Source organism: Rattus rattus, chromosome 8 (assembly GCF_011064425.1).
Source record: "Rattus rattus isolate New Zealand chromosome 8, Rrattus_CSIRO_v1, whole genome shotgun sequence".
Classification (NCBI taxonomy): Eukaryota; Metazoa; Chordata; class Mammalia; order Rodentia; family Muridae; genus Rattus; species Rattus rattus.
The window spans coordinates 112265971-112282772 of record NC_046161.1 but is presented as its reverse complement, the minus strand read 5'-3'; the positions used below and the strand labels follow the sequence as shown (position 1 = coordinate 112282772).

Here is a 16802-nt window from a genome sequence, read left to right as displayed (position 1 = left end):
GATCGGTACAAAAGGAAGCCTCTCCAGTGAGAGCTGAGAGACCAAGAGAAGACACTGTGATAGCCTGCACAGTAGGCTCAAGCCAGACCATATCTCAGGACGGAGAGGGGAGATGGGCAATTGGTGTGGTAGAAGGCACTCATCCAGGAGTGTATGAACAGCAGCACAAGTTAGACTTGATCAGTTAAAACAAAAAGACACAAAGTTGGGTGGGCGGGAAACAGGGGAAGAGGGAGGAGGGGGAGGGGGATGGATGGGGAATAGAAATGGAGGGGGGAGCGGTGACTGTGACCAAAGCACAGTGTATGAAGTTTTCAAAAAACTTAACGAAAAAGAAAAGGAAAAGAAAAAGGAAAAGGAAAACTCCATGGCCTGTTCCAGGCTCCTGAGCAGGTGCTGAGGCTCAGGGCTCAGAAGCCTTCAGTTTAAGCGGCCTCCCATATAAACAGCCTGAGCACACACAGTCCATGCCACACGGAGTCCCCGAGCCCCTGCCAGCTCATGTCATTATGTTCATTGCCTCATCACAAATACTTCCCTTTTTCTCCCATCAGGACTCGTTGGTCACGTCTGCAACATGTTCACAGAAACTGCCACACTTTGCCTGGATAGGGACAATAAAACCAACACAGAGCCAGCGGCCACACTGCTGGCCTCACTGCTGGACATCCTGCTGGGCATGCTGACCTACACGTCCCGAATCGTCCGGCAGGCTTTGCAGGTAAGTGCTCTGCCCCCTGCTCTCTGCCTTGTAATACTGTACCATGGCTGTGGGATTTCCAAGGGGTGTACACTGCGGACACAGCCCACCCAGGCCACGTGAGGCGGGGATGAGATCAAGGAGAGCAAACTGTGTCACAGAGTCTTCAGGGCGGGTGGGAAAGGCTTGCTGGGCATCGCCTGGGAAACCACTTATGTGTGAGGACATCTGCAGTTGGCCAGGCAGTGGGCAGATGTCTTTGCCTACCCTCAGCAAGAAGCTGAGAGCATGCTGGGAGCAATGACTGGCTACACCCATGTTAGTGGAACGACAGACTGGATGGTTACGCACATGCGACATATGCGTCTGAATCTGTATCTATAGTAATCTCATTCTTCTCACAGAATACCTGGTGAACAGCAGCTCGCAGCACTGTTTATTTTGGCTTATATTAGAAGGATACAGTCTGTCGGGGTGGGTAGGCATGGGGGCAGGAGTGTAAGGTTCCCATTGAGTCAGCAGGAAGGCGGCAGACAGACATAACACCAACACCCATCTGTCTCCTGTTTGTTCAGTGGTGGCTCCCACCTCATGCCGTTCTCGGCAATTCATCAAGTTAGCAAGGAAGGTTAACTACCACGGCTGTGTCTGTCTGTCTGTCTCTGTGTATATGCTACTTACATTCACTCACTTGCTTTCCTTTGTAACTGATGATAAATATCTGGTTCTGTGAGATGAGTCTGGGGTCTGCAATGTGTTCTTATAGCCACAGGCAGCGTAAACCATGAATATGACCCACGTTCTGTACTGTGCTCTGTGACAGGGAGAGGAGCGGTCTTCCTGGGTACTTCTGTGTGATAGGCGCCTCCCCAGGCCCTTTTCCTCTGATGCTCACTGACCACCGGGGTCACATGACACTTAGATGAGGAGGATGGCTCACGCCAAGGTCAGGTCACAGGCAGGTGTACAATCTTGTCGAGATGACTGAGTCCTGTATCAGATGGTCCCTCTTGGCTGGGATGGAAGCGGTGTCATGGCGGCGTGCTACTCTACTTTCCTGCCCCACCCTGTGAGTCCCTCTTTAGACAACACTGTTCTCTCTGCTGCTTTCACCATCCCCGTTTTGTGAAGTTCTTTAAGATACAGCCTCTGGCTGCTCCAAACACCTTGATGTTCGGTCTGTGGATCAAGCATAAAGGCTGTAGATTAAAGAAAAAGATGAGGAGTTTACAAACTCCAAGACAGGAGAGAAGCCTTCTTTAATTCCAGGTGATTAAGCAGATGAGATATTCAGGACTTAAAAAAAAAACAAAACTAAATAAAGCTCCTTAACACAAACTGTTTGCCAATTTCCCTCAGACTGCCCGCACTCCAGCATGACATCACTTGGTTTGTCCTTTCGTAGCCTCTGACCCCATTGCACTCTCCGTCATCTTCATCGTTCTCATCGTGCAAGTCTGGGCCAGGAATTGCTTTCCAAGGTGGCTGCTGGCTTTGATCTCCATCTGCAGGAAGTGCAGCTCTCCAGGCTGAGTTAGAGGAAGCAGCTGGGAAAGGAGCAGAGTGCTCTTGAGAGACAACTCTGCTCGTTCCCTGCTTGGATGTTTGCACACCTAGAGTCGCCTCTGCTGCTTTTAAAACCCTCCACACAGGGACTGTGCACTAAAGCCAGCGTCTGCATCTGATGGAGCCTCTTTACAGGGGCCAGTGGAAGGACATCAGTGAATGTTAGAGTGTTGGTCAGATACAGAAGAGCTTTGCTTCCTAGGAAGGAGAGAGAAGCTCGGTGCAGGAGTGGGGTGAGCTGGTGAGGGAGGGGGTGGCAGCAGCAGCTGGAATCTCAGCAGAAGTTCAGCTCCCACCCCGGCAGTCTCGTCATTCAGAATCAGCCCCAGCTCATCTCCCCAAGTGTGGGGCATGAGGGACAGGGAGGCACAGAGAACTCATGGGACCCCCAGAGCACCACCTTTGCCTCTGTGACTCTGAGCCAGTTCCCCCAGCTGTCTGCCTGCTGGTTTTCTCATCCTTGAGGCAGATATGGTAACTCTGTGAAGGATTGCTGTGAAATCTGAAAGAGAGAATAGAGCACACACCACTGTCGTGGACAAGCACAGCATCCTCTGTCACCTGCTCCTGGGAGTTCCAGTGGCCACTCCTTGGACACCAATGAGGAGGGAAGCACCCACCACCTTGTTGGCAGGAGGCGTTGCTGACTAAACCCTCCCCTGAGAAGCCAGCGCATCATGGTGCTACTTAATGGACTTAGGATCCCAGTGTAGACCCAGTCCTGTGTGACCTCAGCCAGATCAAGAGGGGGGAAGGGTATAGCCACCCATGCAGGCGGAGCCAACTGCAGTCTCCTATCCTCTGTGTGTTAATCATGTACTGTAAGACGCAGTTCTCGGATGCTTCAGAGATGCACTGACTTGTGGGTATGAGAGTCAGGACTTGTTTTATACTGATAACAGGAGGGGGTCCTTCATACCCACCTCCAAGGAAACTGCAGTCCAGACACAGCAGGATAGATGCTCTTGGGAACTCACAGTGATGGTGACAGCACATAGAACCTATATCACCAAGCCAGACAAAATCCCAGCATGGAGAGAGGTCATGAATCCCACCCCTAGCTGAGGAGCTGTTGGCACGTGATAGTTGCATGGAGAGAGTCAGTGTTTCCTGAAGAGTGCGCCTCCTGGAAGGTTGACCACCAGCCAGGGCAGGCCCTGCTCCTGAGAGAATTTGAACAGCATAAATTGGATGGGTTTTTTAAAAAAAAATAGAGAGCAAGCACATGAGGTTGGATGGGCAGGGAGGTGTGGGGTGAATAGGGCTGTGGGAAGAAGGGTGGGTACGATCGGAGCATAGCACGTAATGTTCTCGAATCGATGTTTGCGTATTTTAAAGGAGGGGAAGTTAGTTTTTGGGACCATTCAGTTTAGTTGGGGAAGGCTGTCTGCTACAAATGCCCACGCTCATCTTCTTGCACTCATGGGCAGGCCATGGTCTGGAGGGCAGGGAGCTCTCAGATGGATCCCAGGAGGGGATCTGAATCCAGTTTTGATATTGGGCCAGACTTCTGGGAAGGTGGGTCTTCGGGTTCACCAGACTTCCCAGTTGGGGGCCTGTCTCTCAGTGCTGAGGTGGGGAAGCAAGCTTGCTCCAGCGTTGTGCCGGGGGGACAGTCGGGTCTTGTGTCAGTATGGTCCACGCACTGAACTGTTCTTGGTCTCTCTCATGCAGCCTACAGTTGGCTGGGACTGTCCTCTGTCTGGTGTATTGTAGAATTTCTCACCTCTCATCTCTGTGGTCTTCCCTTGTGACTTCCCCGTGAGTCACCTTCTGGCTGCATCTTGAATTTGTGTGAAGTCTTTACCAGCATTCTGTCTAAGTCCCTCCTTTCTTTTGAGAACAGCAATCGCCCATCATTCCCTATGGCATAACTTTCTGACTCTAACAGGGACATTCTAGGCCTCCAAGGGTGCTCCAGGGTGCTACTGCATTCCCATTGGCCCCCTCTCTACCTGCCCAGCTCCAAGCACCTCCATCCTGCATTCTTCCCCCACCTCCTCAGTGTTGGGGTAACACTAAGGTCTTGGGCTCCTTCAGCCCTAAAGTATGTCTGGTCACACGGTACTAGCATGTCTGTCCCACTCACAATTCGTGAAACCTTTCTGAGGCGCTGGGATTTGATGAGGCAAGTTTGAGATGGTTCCTGGGCAGACCTCAGCGTATCTGACAGTCTGCTTGCTGCCTCTCATTCTACACAGATGCCTGACGTCTGCTCCCTTGGCAGACCCATGTGGAGTGCCTGATGCCATGCACAAGATTCAAGTGGCAAGGCTGGAAGTGATGGTTTTGTGTTCAGTGTTGGGTTTTTTTATCCCAAGAAACTATGTTTTTATTCTATTTTAGATCATATCACAAGGCCATTTACTGTCAAATATGGCTCATAAGTTGACATTCCCAGGTTGAGGGGCTATTGTGTTTATATTTCTAATGAGTTCTCTGGGTCCCGTGCTCATATATCTAGTAGTTTGCTTGGTGTGACCACCAGATACCCTGGGACTTAATGCTGAACAAACCATTTGTCCCCTGAGACCATTCTCCCACCACAAATCATGCTGGCCTCCCCCTGCAGCAAGCCATGCTGACCTCCCCTTGCAGCAAGCCATGATGGCCTCCCCCTGCAGCAAGCCATGCCTCCCCCTGCAGCAAGCCATGCTGACCTCCCCCTTGCAGCAAGCCATGTTTCCCCCCTGCAGCAAGCCATGCCTGTCCCTTCCTGCTGCACAAACCGGGAACCTGTAAGTCTTTCTTGTTTACTTCTTTTTCATTTCCTCACCGAGCCTGCCATCAAGCAATATGGAATTCTACCTCAGGTGTCTAGCAAATGTAATTACTTTTCTCCAAACCTGACCAGGCTTCTGTCGTCTCTTGCCTAGACTACAGCACATGGGCAGGTTAGAGACCCTGGGTAAGAAAGGGTCAAGTTATAGCACAGCAGTGACAAGGGACAGCTTGTCTTCTTAGGAAAGAGTCCGTGGGTTGGAGGCAGGGGTACAAGACCTGGATGGAAGGACAGTGCCTGTGTCATGTAGGGACAGGAGCTCCAGAATACCCAGTGGCTAACCTAAAGAGTGAGATGCTGAGGTGTGAGTGGAGGCAGTTCTGGACCTCTGCGGTTTCTCTGAGCTTCTGGGGGAGTGGAAGGGGGGGCTGCCATGTCCATGCAACGCCTCTCACTATGCAGGGCTTCTGTCACAGACTGGGTGAGTCCTTTGTGAAAGGCTTCTCTAAGTTTCTCATGTGTTCCTCTCACAAGATGCCAAGTTATGCAAAGCAGAGGTCTCTCTGGGGTCCCTGCCCACTGTAGAGAGGTGTCACGTGACTACCACAGCAGAGTCTAGGTATTACCTGAAGACCCACTGGGCGTCCTGAGGACAAGTGTTCTGTACCCCCCCCCCCAGCCGCCAGCTCAGAAGCTTTAAGAAGGAAGTGCTGGCCCCACAGCCCTGCTGCAGCCCACATCCTAATCTGCAAGCCTGTCTTAGCCTTACCAGGAGACATCAGTGCCAGCTCCAGAGTAACATGTTAATGTTTAATGTGCAGAGGCTGCTTCTCCACATCAGCCGGTGCCTCGGAAGGCGGGGGATCAACAGCCAAGATGCAGAGAGGCCCAGGTCTCCAGGAGAAAACAGCTTTTCTTAGAAAGACAGAGCAGAGGAGGCAGAGGAGAGCAGGCTCTTCTCCCCTCAGCCAGGAAAGGTGCAAGTGTTCAGGGCTGGTGTCGGATCCTCAACAAAGTCTTTCTGTGCCAGTAGTAGCAATAAAAGAAGCAGGCAGGTGAAATGCCATTTGTAGACCTGAAGTGCGGAGCAGTCTTGGCTTTCTATGGAAGGACCCTGGAGTCATGATCTAGGGTGGAGAGGCCTGCTCTGCAAGGTCAGGCTGAGGTCACATTCTAAAAGCAAAAACAGAGAAGCATCTGAACAAACTGCCCATTCTGAAGCTAAGGTAGTATCAGAACCTGTTCTGAATATAAAGCTCTTCATCTCTGTGGTAAAAACCTTCACAATTAGCTCTATGGAGGCCCATGGGGTATAGCTCAGATCAGAAGGACTCGTCTCTTATTCTGGGATGGTTCAAGCCTATGCATAATGACTAGAGTTCTCAGAGTCACGGGGTCTGGACTGACCTGGAAGACAAGCCTCTAGGCAAAGCTGGGAGCATTTACCTCAACTGCGTTAGCTGAGGTGGGGAGACCTGTCTTGACCCTCCGTGGGCAGGGACCCCAGACTGTGGGAGTGAGGAAAGCATGCATGCACTCATAGCTCTGCCTCCAGACCTTGGAGCAGTGCTGCAGGCTGCCCTCCGTCCGGACTCCCCTGCCTCAGGAGATGGTGCCCTTGAACTCCGAACCGGAGAAAAGGCCCCTTCCTCAGCTGCTTTTGCCAGGGTGATTTTACCACAGCAACAGGAAAGTAACCCAGACAGAGTCCAAGAAGTGGAGAACCATCCTGAAGCCTGGCCATGTAGCATGGGATTGGGGAGGTGACTGGGTGATCTGTGGATGCCACTTGAGATCCACCTGGGAACATCGCGGTGTGCACAGAAACACCCAGAGGAGTGAGTGGTGTGACCACCCGGAGGGATGAGTAGTGTGACTCGGCATTGGATGGCCTTGGTCTGACCTCTGGTCTTGTTACTTATTAGGTGACTTTGGATAACCAAATTAAAGTTTCATTTCATCCCCTCCCCCCAATTATTTTTGTGTGTGTTTGTCTATGTGTGTATGTGCGATTGCGTGTGAGTATGTGTGTGTGCATGTGTGCATGTGAATGCTGTGCATATGTGTGTGTGCACATGCTTGTGAATGCTGTGTGTGTACATGCATGTGAATGCTGTGCATATGTGTGTGCACATGCTTGTGAATGCTGTGTGTGCATGCATGTGAATGCCATGTATATGTGTGTGTGCATGTGTGTGAGTGCCGTGTATGTGCGGTATGTGGCATGCATGCATTCAGGTACACTCAGAGGCTACAGCAAGCGTCAGGTGTCTCACTCCTTCAGGCTCTGCTTCCTTCCCTGAGTCAGGGCCTTGCAGTAAACCTAAAGCTAAGGTAGAGGCCAGTGAGCCTCGGAGAGCCTCCTGCCTCCTCCCACACAGCCATGCTGCCTGCCTTTTCATTTGAGTGCTGGGGTCTGAATTTAGGTCCCTTATGTTAAGTAGCAAACACTGTGGCCCACTGAGCCATCTTTCTGGCTGTGTTTCTACACTTCATTTTTCTCAATAGGAAAGTAGGGCCAGAAGTCTGGAGACAGGGAGCTCACCCACTGCAGGGAAGACAGGGAGCTCACCCACTGCAGGGAGCTCACCTACTGCAGGGAGCTCACCCACTGCAGGGAGCTCACCTACTGCAGGCTATAGAATGTGTGAGCTTTGAATAGGAAATGTCTCCCCTTGGGTGTGTGTTTTTGAACATGAGGTCCTCACCTGGTGACACTGTTTGGGAAGATCATGGAACCTCTAAGAGGTGGAGCCTCACTGGAGGAAGTAGGTCACTAAGGGCAGGGCTTGAGGCTTCCTGATCCACTGAGACATGAGCAGGTGGCCTCAGGCTTACATGCCCACACTGAGAGCTCCTCCCACCTCCACATCCTTCACTGACCTGACCCTCAAAGTGTTATCAGAATAAGCCCTTCTCCCCACAGTTCCTCCTTTGCTTTGGGGGTTTTTGAGACAGGGTCTTACTGTGCTCTTTTGGCTGGCCTGGAGTGTTCTGTGTACCAGGCCTTGAATTCACAGTCACCGCAGAGTTGCTCCTTTGAGACACTTTGTCACAGCAGTGAGCTGAGGAAGGTAGTTACCACAGTCCCGCCACCCTTCCTGCAGCAGCTCCTGCCCCCCCACCTCATCCTTGTTCATTGTCTAGGTCTGCACTGCTGTCACAGTGTCCTGAAGCGCGGTGTCTCTTCTGGGCCTTCCATCTTTCCAGCACTTGGGAAGCAGGGCAGCCCTGCCCTCCCCAGCCCTCTCACCCGTGTCTGCGTGCACGGCCTCACGCCGTCAAGCTGACTAACCACCCAGACAACTTACATATCTTTTCCTTTGTTCCAGGCCCAGAAGTCGGGCTCACGAGGAGACACACAGGCTGCAGAGGACCTGCTGCTTCTCAGCAAACCGCTCACAGACCTCATCAGCCTGCTCATCCCACTGGTAAGGGCTCGCCTGTGTGAGGGCTCAGCTGTGTTGGGGTACCTGTGTACCTTTACAGAAAAGCAGAGACGGAAACAATGTTATCTGAACTTCACTTGAGCTCCTGTTATTTTGATTCCTTCAGAACTGGAATCAAAGGAGCCCCCAATGCCACTTGTTTTGTAAAAACTAAATTTATACATGATTTTAAGACAGGTGGCTTATCATTAAGATAATATTTCATGTCCAAGTAAGATGGTGTATGTATGCCTCTCCGCAGAAGGAGATGAATAACAGTGTGTGTGAAGACAGCTAGAACTACACAGTAAGACCCTGTCTCAAGAAGGGTAAATAAATCCATACATACATATATACATACATACATACAATTAATAAATAAGGCAGAATCAAATCCAATTATATTCTTAATGAAAGTCTGATTTAAAAAATGCAGTTAATTTCCATAAGGACAAATCCATTCCCTTCCAAGAGAGATTTCAAAGTTTTACAGGATGCCACAGGGACAGAGAGGTGCGGACACAGGCCTCTCACCCTGGACAGGACAGGGAAGAAAACAGGCAGGATTAACAAGGCCACTGAGCTTCTGGGTGAGACCAGTGCAGACCTGGAACTCAGACCAGCTCGGCTGTCAACCAAACTGAGAGACACGTGTCTCCCCCTCAGACAGCAGTCGCAGGAAGACAGGTGGCTCCCTCCTAGAAAGCAGCCATCTGGGGTCTACTGGTGGAACTCCATAAACCTGGTAGAAAGCAAAAAGCTTCAAGAAGGTCCATGGAAGCCAGGCCTGTCTGTGCCTCCAGAACCAGATGAGAGCGGTGTTCCTCTGGCCCCTGCTTCTGTGAGCCCAGTAGCTCACTGGTGAGGTCATAGCAGCTGGTACTTGCTGTTCATTGCCCTGTGGCTTCAGGGACCACAAATGCAGTTTAGGCAAATATTGTATAGGTTTGGTTGCATCCAGGAAGTTATGGCTATGGTGGTCACCTGAAATCCCAGGACTCAGGAAGCTGAGGCAGGAGGATTGCCTAAAGCTTGGCTCCAGCCTGGACTAAGTGGTAAGTTCCAGGCCTTCTGTGTTACAGAGTGAGATCTTGTCTTATCAATCAAAAAACCAAATAATCAGATAGATGAAAACCACCCCAAAGGTTCAGCTGGAGAAGGACAGACAATTAGCAGTGGGTTTCTGTCATAAATTAGCAACGACAGCAGAGTACAGGAAGTGCGAAGTGGGCTCAGGAACTAATCAAGGAGTTACAGCAATGAGGGCAGACCTTATTGCTCTGTGTCCATGGGCACAGGCTCAGCTGAGCTCTGCTCAGTAGGGGGCATGGGGGCATGGCAGGCATTGCATAGCAGAACGTGACCTTATTGGTCTGTGGTGGCTGTGGGCACTCAGTCAGCTGGACTTGGCCCATAAGCACCAGGTGGTCTGGCCAGTGTTGGCAGCAGTGAAGTTCTCTTTCTGCTTCAGCATGGATCACACTTAATCCCTTCTTTTCTGTGATGTGGGGCCCACCTTCACTCTACAAAGAAGGCCCCTGGAGCTGTTGAATCTAGAAACACAAAACTTCAGAGCTTAGACGTCTGATCCCAACACCCACGTGTTCCTCGTCCAAGTTCTCATTGGCCTCTGGATTAGCTTTGAACCCTTGAGACCCTAAATTCAGCTGGGTTTGGAGATAGTCGGGTGGTGGGGGCACCGTTGGGTTAGAAGACTGCTCTGTGTTTTCTGGGATTGTTTTTACGTGGGAGAGGTTTCCATGATGGTCAGCCTTTACAGCTGGGGCTCTGGTGGCTTCAGGAGAGGTGCTGAAGGGAGGGTGTGACAGACAGACACATGGGCAGGAAACAGCCTTGCCAACCTCACCAGGGCTTTTGTTTAGAATGGTGAGGGGAGCTATCCTGCGCCCTGCTATGCAGTCATATCCAATCCTTACAGAGGTAATGGGGGAACATAAATGGTTTTCAGAATGCAGGCTACAGCCCCTCACAGCCACTGTTTTCCAGTCCTGCCTGCCACAGCTGCTGGGGCCTCCTAACTTGATTCTGAGAGATGGATGGCTTTGGGTGACAGACTTAACTCTCAGGGGAGGGGAACAGTCAGTCCCACTCCTCTTTCAGAATTGTTCGTTCCACAGGTGTCTGTCCTGAGTGATTGAGAATAAAACATAAACAGCCTGTGATGACACATGCCACACAGGGGCACATGCCACACAGGGGCAGAGCAGACTAGACTTAAACAGCCTATGATGACAAATGCCACATAGGGTCAGAGCAGACCAGACTTAAAAGGCCTTGACTGTGAATGCAGTAGACGGCCCCATGTTTCATGTTCTGAGCTGATCTATCCTTTAAGCCTGCAATTCCTCAAGTCAGTCATTGGGTGGATCTTTTTTGTGGGCAGATGTGGCCCACCCTACCTGTCACGCCTGTGCTGCCTGCAGAGTCTGACCTGTTGGTCTAGTCTTGGGTATTTCTACCAGCACCTCAGGCCTCCAGAAAGTTCCAAGGGTGGCACAGAGGCTCCTGTGGAAGCACCTTTCCTATTCGTCTAAAATCTCTTTCTATGTTACAGTGAACTACTTACAACAGCCGTGTCTGCCCAGGCCGGCAATGTGTGCATTTCACCTGCGTTGAGCTTTTATGAGCAATAGAAGACAATGCTGGCTGACATAACATGGGGTTCCTTCCTTGAGTTGGAGTCAGATGTGGCTCGAGGCTAGAAATGGCAAGGGCAAGGCCACCCAGACTGTGTCCCTGAGGCCTCCTAGGACTAACGAGAGGAGCAGGCGATGGCGCCTAGCTCGGTGATGCTACATCAGAGCCTTGGCTTCCATCCAAGCTGTGCTTCTGTTGTCATGTAAGCATCTGAATTTTGCCTCATCTTATTGGGTCTGTTGGGCCTGTGTCTCCTGCCTGCAGCAAGGTCTTCCTCTTCTCTTAGCCCCCAACCCCTAAGCATCTGAGATGTGGTCCTTTGTTCAGACCAGAGCTCTAGCACACGGAATCTCGAGTCTTCTCACACAGCTCCCTCTCCTGTCTACAAATTCTTCCCAGAGCTCCCTCCACTTTTACAGATTTTCTGCTGGACACAGGTTGCATGCACAGTCATGTGCTCAACTCTTGTCACCTTCTGATAAGTCTCCTGTCTTTCCATCCAGCCTCCTTGTCCCAAGACCTCCTCTGGTTGGCTGCTTCAGAGTGCTGGTGCCTCATGGCGCCTCAGCCTACCCTGGGTGTGCGTGAATTACCCCAGCACTGTCCCCCAACGGATCCCAGCTCACCGAGGTGCTGGCTGCCCACCTGAGGCCCCAGTGGATTGGTGGATATTTGCCTACTCTATGTGGTCTATATCATGCACATCCAGGTTCTTACTGCAACCTGAGCTTCAGCAATGGCCATGACGAGAGTGCTGTCCTGTGTCTTTTCTGGGAAAGGTTAACACACATTTATAGCTTTGCATAAAGTGACAAAAATAGTTATAAAGCTACTGAGCACCTCACTGGAGCACACACAGAGCACTTCAATGGAGTACACAGGGAGCACTTCAATGGAGCACACACAGACAGAACACTTCAATGGAGCACACACAGACAGAACACCTCAATGGAGCACACACAGACAGAACACCTCAATGGAGCATGTGTGGAGTGGAGATACATTTACAATAGCTATTTAAAACTGTGATGGGGGCTGGAGAGATGGCTCAGTGGTTAAGAGCACTGTCTGCTCTTCCAAAGGTCCTGAATTCAAATCCCAGCAACCATATGGTGGCTCACAACCATCTGTAATGAGATCTGATCCCCTCTTCTGGCTTATATATAATAAATAAATAAATCTTAAAAAAAATAAAACTGTGATAGGCCACAGGAGAAGAAGACAGGATTGTTTTCCTATGGAAAGAATAAATGGACCCTTGAGTTTTAATCCAACTTGGATGACTTTGGAAGCATTTGGCCTAAAGACAAGAGAATGAACTTAGTAGTTTTGAAGCTCTTTCCAAATATGGCCCAGGGAAAGTAAATGCACCTTTAAGAGACTGAATCTGTCAACCCAGCATCATGAGCAGAGTGCCTTCTCCTGTGGGATGTATGTTCTAAGACCCTCAGGAATGCTGAAACCCTACATGAACTCAAACACGAGATGTTCCCTACAGACTGTGGCTCTAACCATGATCATCAGCTCTATGATGGCGTGTGGGGTTTTAAATGGAGCCTCTCTCTGGGTGTGTGATATAGAATAGGGTCATTCTTTTCATGTTGGGCCATGACCAGGAGCCACAGATGCCTTCAGCTTCCCATTGTGGGAGGACACAGCCCATGAGTGTGTTGTATTGTGAGCTGATGTGTGGTACATGAAGCATGTTAAATGCATTTTAACTTATGTTTTCGATATACTACGGGTTTATCTACATGTAATTCTGTGGCAGGTCAAGAAACCTCCACAACGTGCATTTTTCCTGCTCACATATTCCTGATGTAATATGTAAATTGGGCATAGTTGGGGTGATGTAAAGGTTAACATTAGAGGTGATAACAGAGTACATCCCTCGAGAGCTGTGCGGCCACCACCCCAGACTCTAAGTTAGGATAGCCAATAGAGTGCTTTATCTAAATTGCCAAATATGACGAACTAGATGTCTAAGTGTCTGTCACACCTACAATTTACATAATTGTTATAATTCTGTTCAATGTGTATCTGAGAGAAAATAGCCTTTTTAATTGGACGAAAAGGGGAGAGAGTAGCTGTCTGTATTCTAATGCTAATTGGGTCCCCCAACACTGTTCGGATGAAAGGGTCTGCATGTAACTTTTGGGAACCTGCCCCCTCTTAATTCTGATTGGTGAACACAGATGCCAATAGCCAGCAGCTGGGGAGGAGAGAAAGACAGCGGGGTTTTAGGATTCCCAGGCCTGGGAAGGAGAGACCATGCTGTATTCACACCCCTCCTGTGAGATCCAGGTGAATACAGCATGCTGAGCTGTGGCAAGTGGAATGTCTCAGGCCACCGTTGCCTTTCTCCGAGGGCCTCTGAGAGGTTGTTCAGAGTGGTGCAGTGGAGTTGCCCATTCTGCCTCCATCTGGGTTGGGAGTGATCATGTGTCCACCTGTATATTCTGCCCTCCCACTCAATATCCGCCCACTGCCTCAGTTACCAGATCAGCTGACTCATAACTCTGAGTACTGCAGCTTAAAATGCACCCATCATTTCTTTCTGGAAAGTCCAAGCAATATTCCCAGTCCATGTTGCTTGCAGACAGCATAGGAGAATCACGGTGAAAGGCATGTGGAAACCATCAATCCCTGGCCTGTTCCAACAGTCTTCTAAGTTCTCTTTGCATGAAAATGTCAGGACTCATGTGTATGCACAGCATCTGTAGTGTGGGAACATTGGTTTCTCTGCCTCTCCTGCTACATGGCCAGCCCTTTCCCCACACGTGTCTCTGTTCCACCTTGGGGCCCAGGACAGAGATTCAACACAAATTGCTAGGAACAGGGGGATATTACAGAGCCTCTCCACAATCTGGCTGAGAAGAAGCCAAATGTGGTTGCCTAGCTGCGTGCACCTCTCTGCTGCCCTCTCCTAAGAGGATAAGCAGTGGAGACTGCGGCCAGCACTCACCTCAGTGTCACGGAATCACCTCTCTGGTGTCTGCTTTCTCCTTGGCATGTGCGTCCGCCCTGGCATTTGTTGGACCATTTCTATTTCTGAAACCATTTGAGCCCTACTTCTTCTGATTGGTCAGGAAGGACAAGGTAGCACTGACCAGGGCCTTGTAGAAGTTTACTTGCAATCTACACAAGCAAAACAGAACAACCCTAATAACCAGGCAGCTCTGGTGAGCGCAGAGGCTCTGAGCGTTGACCATGGGTACTGTTGTCAGCGGCCATGCCATCCTGAATGTGCCCAGGCTCACAAAATAGATGCCACGCACTGTCACCTTCTACAGGAGAGACCAAGAATGTGGCAGTTGGTGTTTAGATGTGTGTCACTTTAAGAAAGGAAGTTTCCAGAACTACAGGTTTGCCCCTCCCATTACTCTGTGGACCCTTTTATTGGTGTGGTTGTAGTGTAGCTTTTTAACAGCATTTTGTTCTTGGCTGGGGTGCCCCAAGCTAGGAAGACATTCCCTGATGGGATAGAAAGGATCCTGTTGAGTTCCCAGAGGACGCCTCTCACCCATGGAGGACCCACAGTGCAGTACTCATCACTCCCTCAAGCCAGCTCTCCAGTACTAGTGTTCTGTGATCTTCCCCTGGGAAACATGAGTGAATGTCTGTTCACCTCCCAGGACACCGAGGGAAGACTACCAAGGTGACTCCGCCCAAGTCTAGCTTAGAACCAATGTGTTATTTGGGATTTCTTATCATATCATAACTAACTCAAAGGCAGATAGACACAGATCCAAAGAGCCCATGCCAGCATGGTTGACAGCTCAAGAGAGCCAGATTAGCTCTTCCCACGGTACAGACAGTTCCACTGAAAAGTCTCCTCATTCCCAGAAGCTGTTGCTAGTTATAAAACCTTTCAGAGGGGTCTTGTGAGTTTGAAATTGGCAAGCTTTCTTGTAAACCTTTCTCCTTCTCCCCTTCCTCTCCCACCCTCCTCCTCTTCTTCCTCTTACTCTCCCTCCTACTCTTTTTTCTCTCCTTCCTCCTCCTCTCCCTCCTCCTTCTCCATCTCTTCTCCCTTTCCCCTCCCCCTCATTCTCCCCCTTCTCTCCCTTCCCCTCACCCCTCCCCTCCTCCTCCTCTTCTTCCTCTCACTTCCCCTCCTCCTCTTCTTCCTCTCCCTCCCCCTCCTATCCCTTCTTTCCCTCCTCCCCTCCCCTCTCCTCCTCTTTTTTTCTCTTCCTCCCCCTTCCCCTAAAGGAGGTGTCTAAACACCAGAGTGAGCAGTAGGGTGCACTGAGGAAAATGGGGAGTGAGGAATAGAAGGGCTGGGACTCTGAGATACAGGTCATATCTAAGCTGTTGACAGAAAGGGTTTTTAGCCCTTTTTTCTATGCTCCCTGTACTCCTGTCTTGATTTAAAAGCACAAGAGCACAGTATTTCTGCATAGTTATGCTTGGGTTTGTGTAGCCTCCATGAGGACAGAGCCTTAATAGCATGACTCCCATGTAGGGCTGAAGGGTTGACTTTGGGAGCCAGGCCCCATGGTCAGACCTTTACCGTGACTTTTCTGTTTATGTGTCTCCCATCTTGTGATCAGGGATGATAGTGATCTGTACATTTGGGAGGTACAGAACTAATAACTTCAGTTTAGTGGGATCCAAAGGGGATCAAGCCGGTAGAAACAGACCCAAGACAGCTGGTCAAAGCAGTCAGGAGAGAAAAAAACACACATATTGGCACTGGGCTGTGCCCCATGGTAAAGCTCTTGGTTACCATAAAGACTTGGCCTCAGCTCGGCAGGGGGAAAATGCAACAAAGCTCCCCATGTTAGCGTCACCAAGTGTACAGAAGCTCATTAAATAATGAAGGAAATTAAATTAAGCAAAACAGTAAACACGGGTTTTTACTCTCCTGTCTTTGGAGTCGGAAACTGATTATGGACTCTTATTTGGCAAATGAAAATGTAAGTAGGTTCATGTCAAAAGCTCTTCAATTATCCCTGCCTTTGATCCCTTCCAGAGTGAGACTGACGGGAAATAGTTGGGAGTCTGGGTGTGCTTGTGTAAATACATAAATAAACTCACAACATTATTTTTAACATCAAAATACTTCTTAATAACTTGCAGATTGCTCAATTAGAAATTATGTTCTGGTTTTTAAAACTTTTATTTGTGTGTGAACATGAGTGAGGGGGTCGGAGGGTGACTTCCAGCAGTGTCTTTAGCTTGCTAAGGTGGGGTCTGCCTTCTGCTACAGCACTGGGTACTCAAGCCTAGCTCACCCTTGAACTTCTGGGCGATTCTCCTGTCTTCGCTCCCATCCCACCAGAGAAGCAAGCATTGCTGACACGAGACCTTTGTATATAGGCTCTGGAGACCCTTGCTTAGATCCTCAGCCTGTGTGGCAAGCGCTTTTCCCAGTGAGCTCTCTCTCTCTGGCCCGAAATTCTAGTTTTAAGGTAGAATTCTATACCACCGAATATGATTTACAAAGCCTATGTAACAATGTGGGAAAATATCTAACATGAGATTAAATAAAATACCAGGGTGTTATCAGATGATAATTCAATGTATATAGAATTGAAAGATCTCAGGAGTGCATATAATTTAACCTGTGTTTAGAATAAGCATTGTTTACATTTATTTAATTATTTTGTGTGCACATGTGTATTATCAATGTCAAAATACCACTGTGGAGGCCAGAGGGCAGCTTGCAGAAGTCAGTCCTCCTCCTCTTAGGCAGGTCCTGGGGATCAAACACAGGACATCA

General features: G+C 49.7%; 1 protein-coding gene across 1 annotated transcript in view; it reads left to right on the top strand.

Moving 5' to 3' along the window:
* The window catches only part of Ulk4 (unc-51 like kinase 4), a 287817-nt gene that overhangs the window by 175946 nt on the left and 95069 nt on the right, over positions 1-16802 (top strand). Inside the window, exons 33-34 of the mRNA XM_032911193.1 lie at positions 555-721; positions 8321-8419. Coding sequence (XP_032767084.1) covers positions 555-721; positions 8321-8419 — 266 coding nt within the window. The remainder of the gene's footprint in view (positions 1-554; positions 722-8320; positions 8420-16802) is intronic.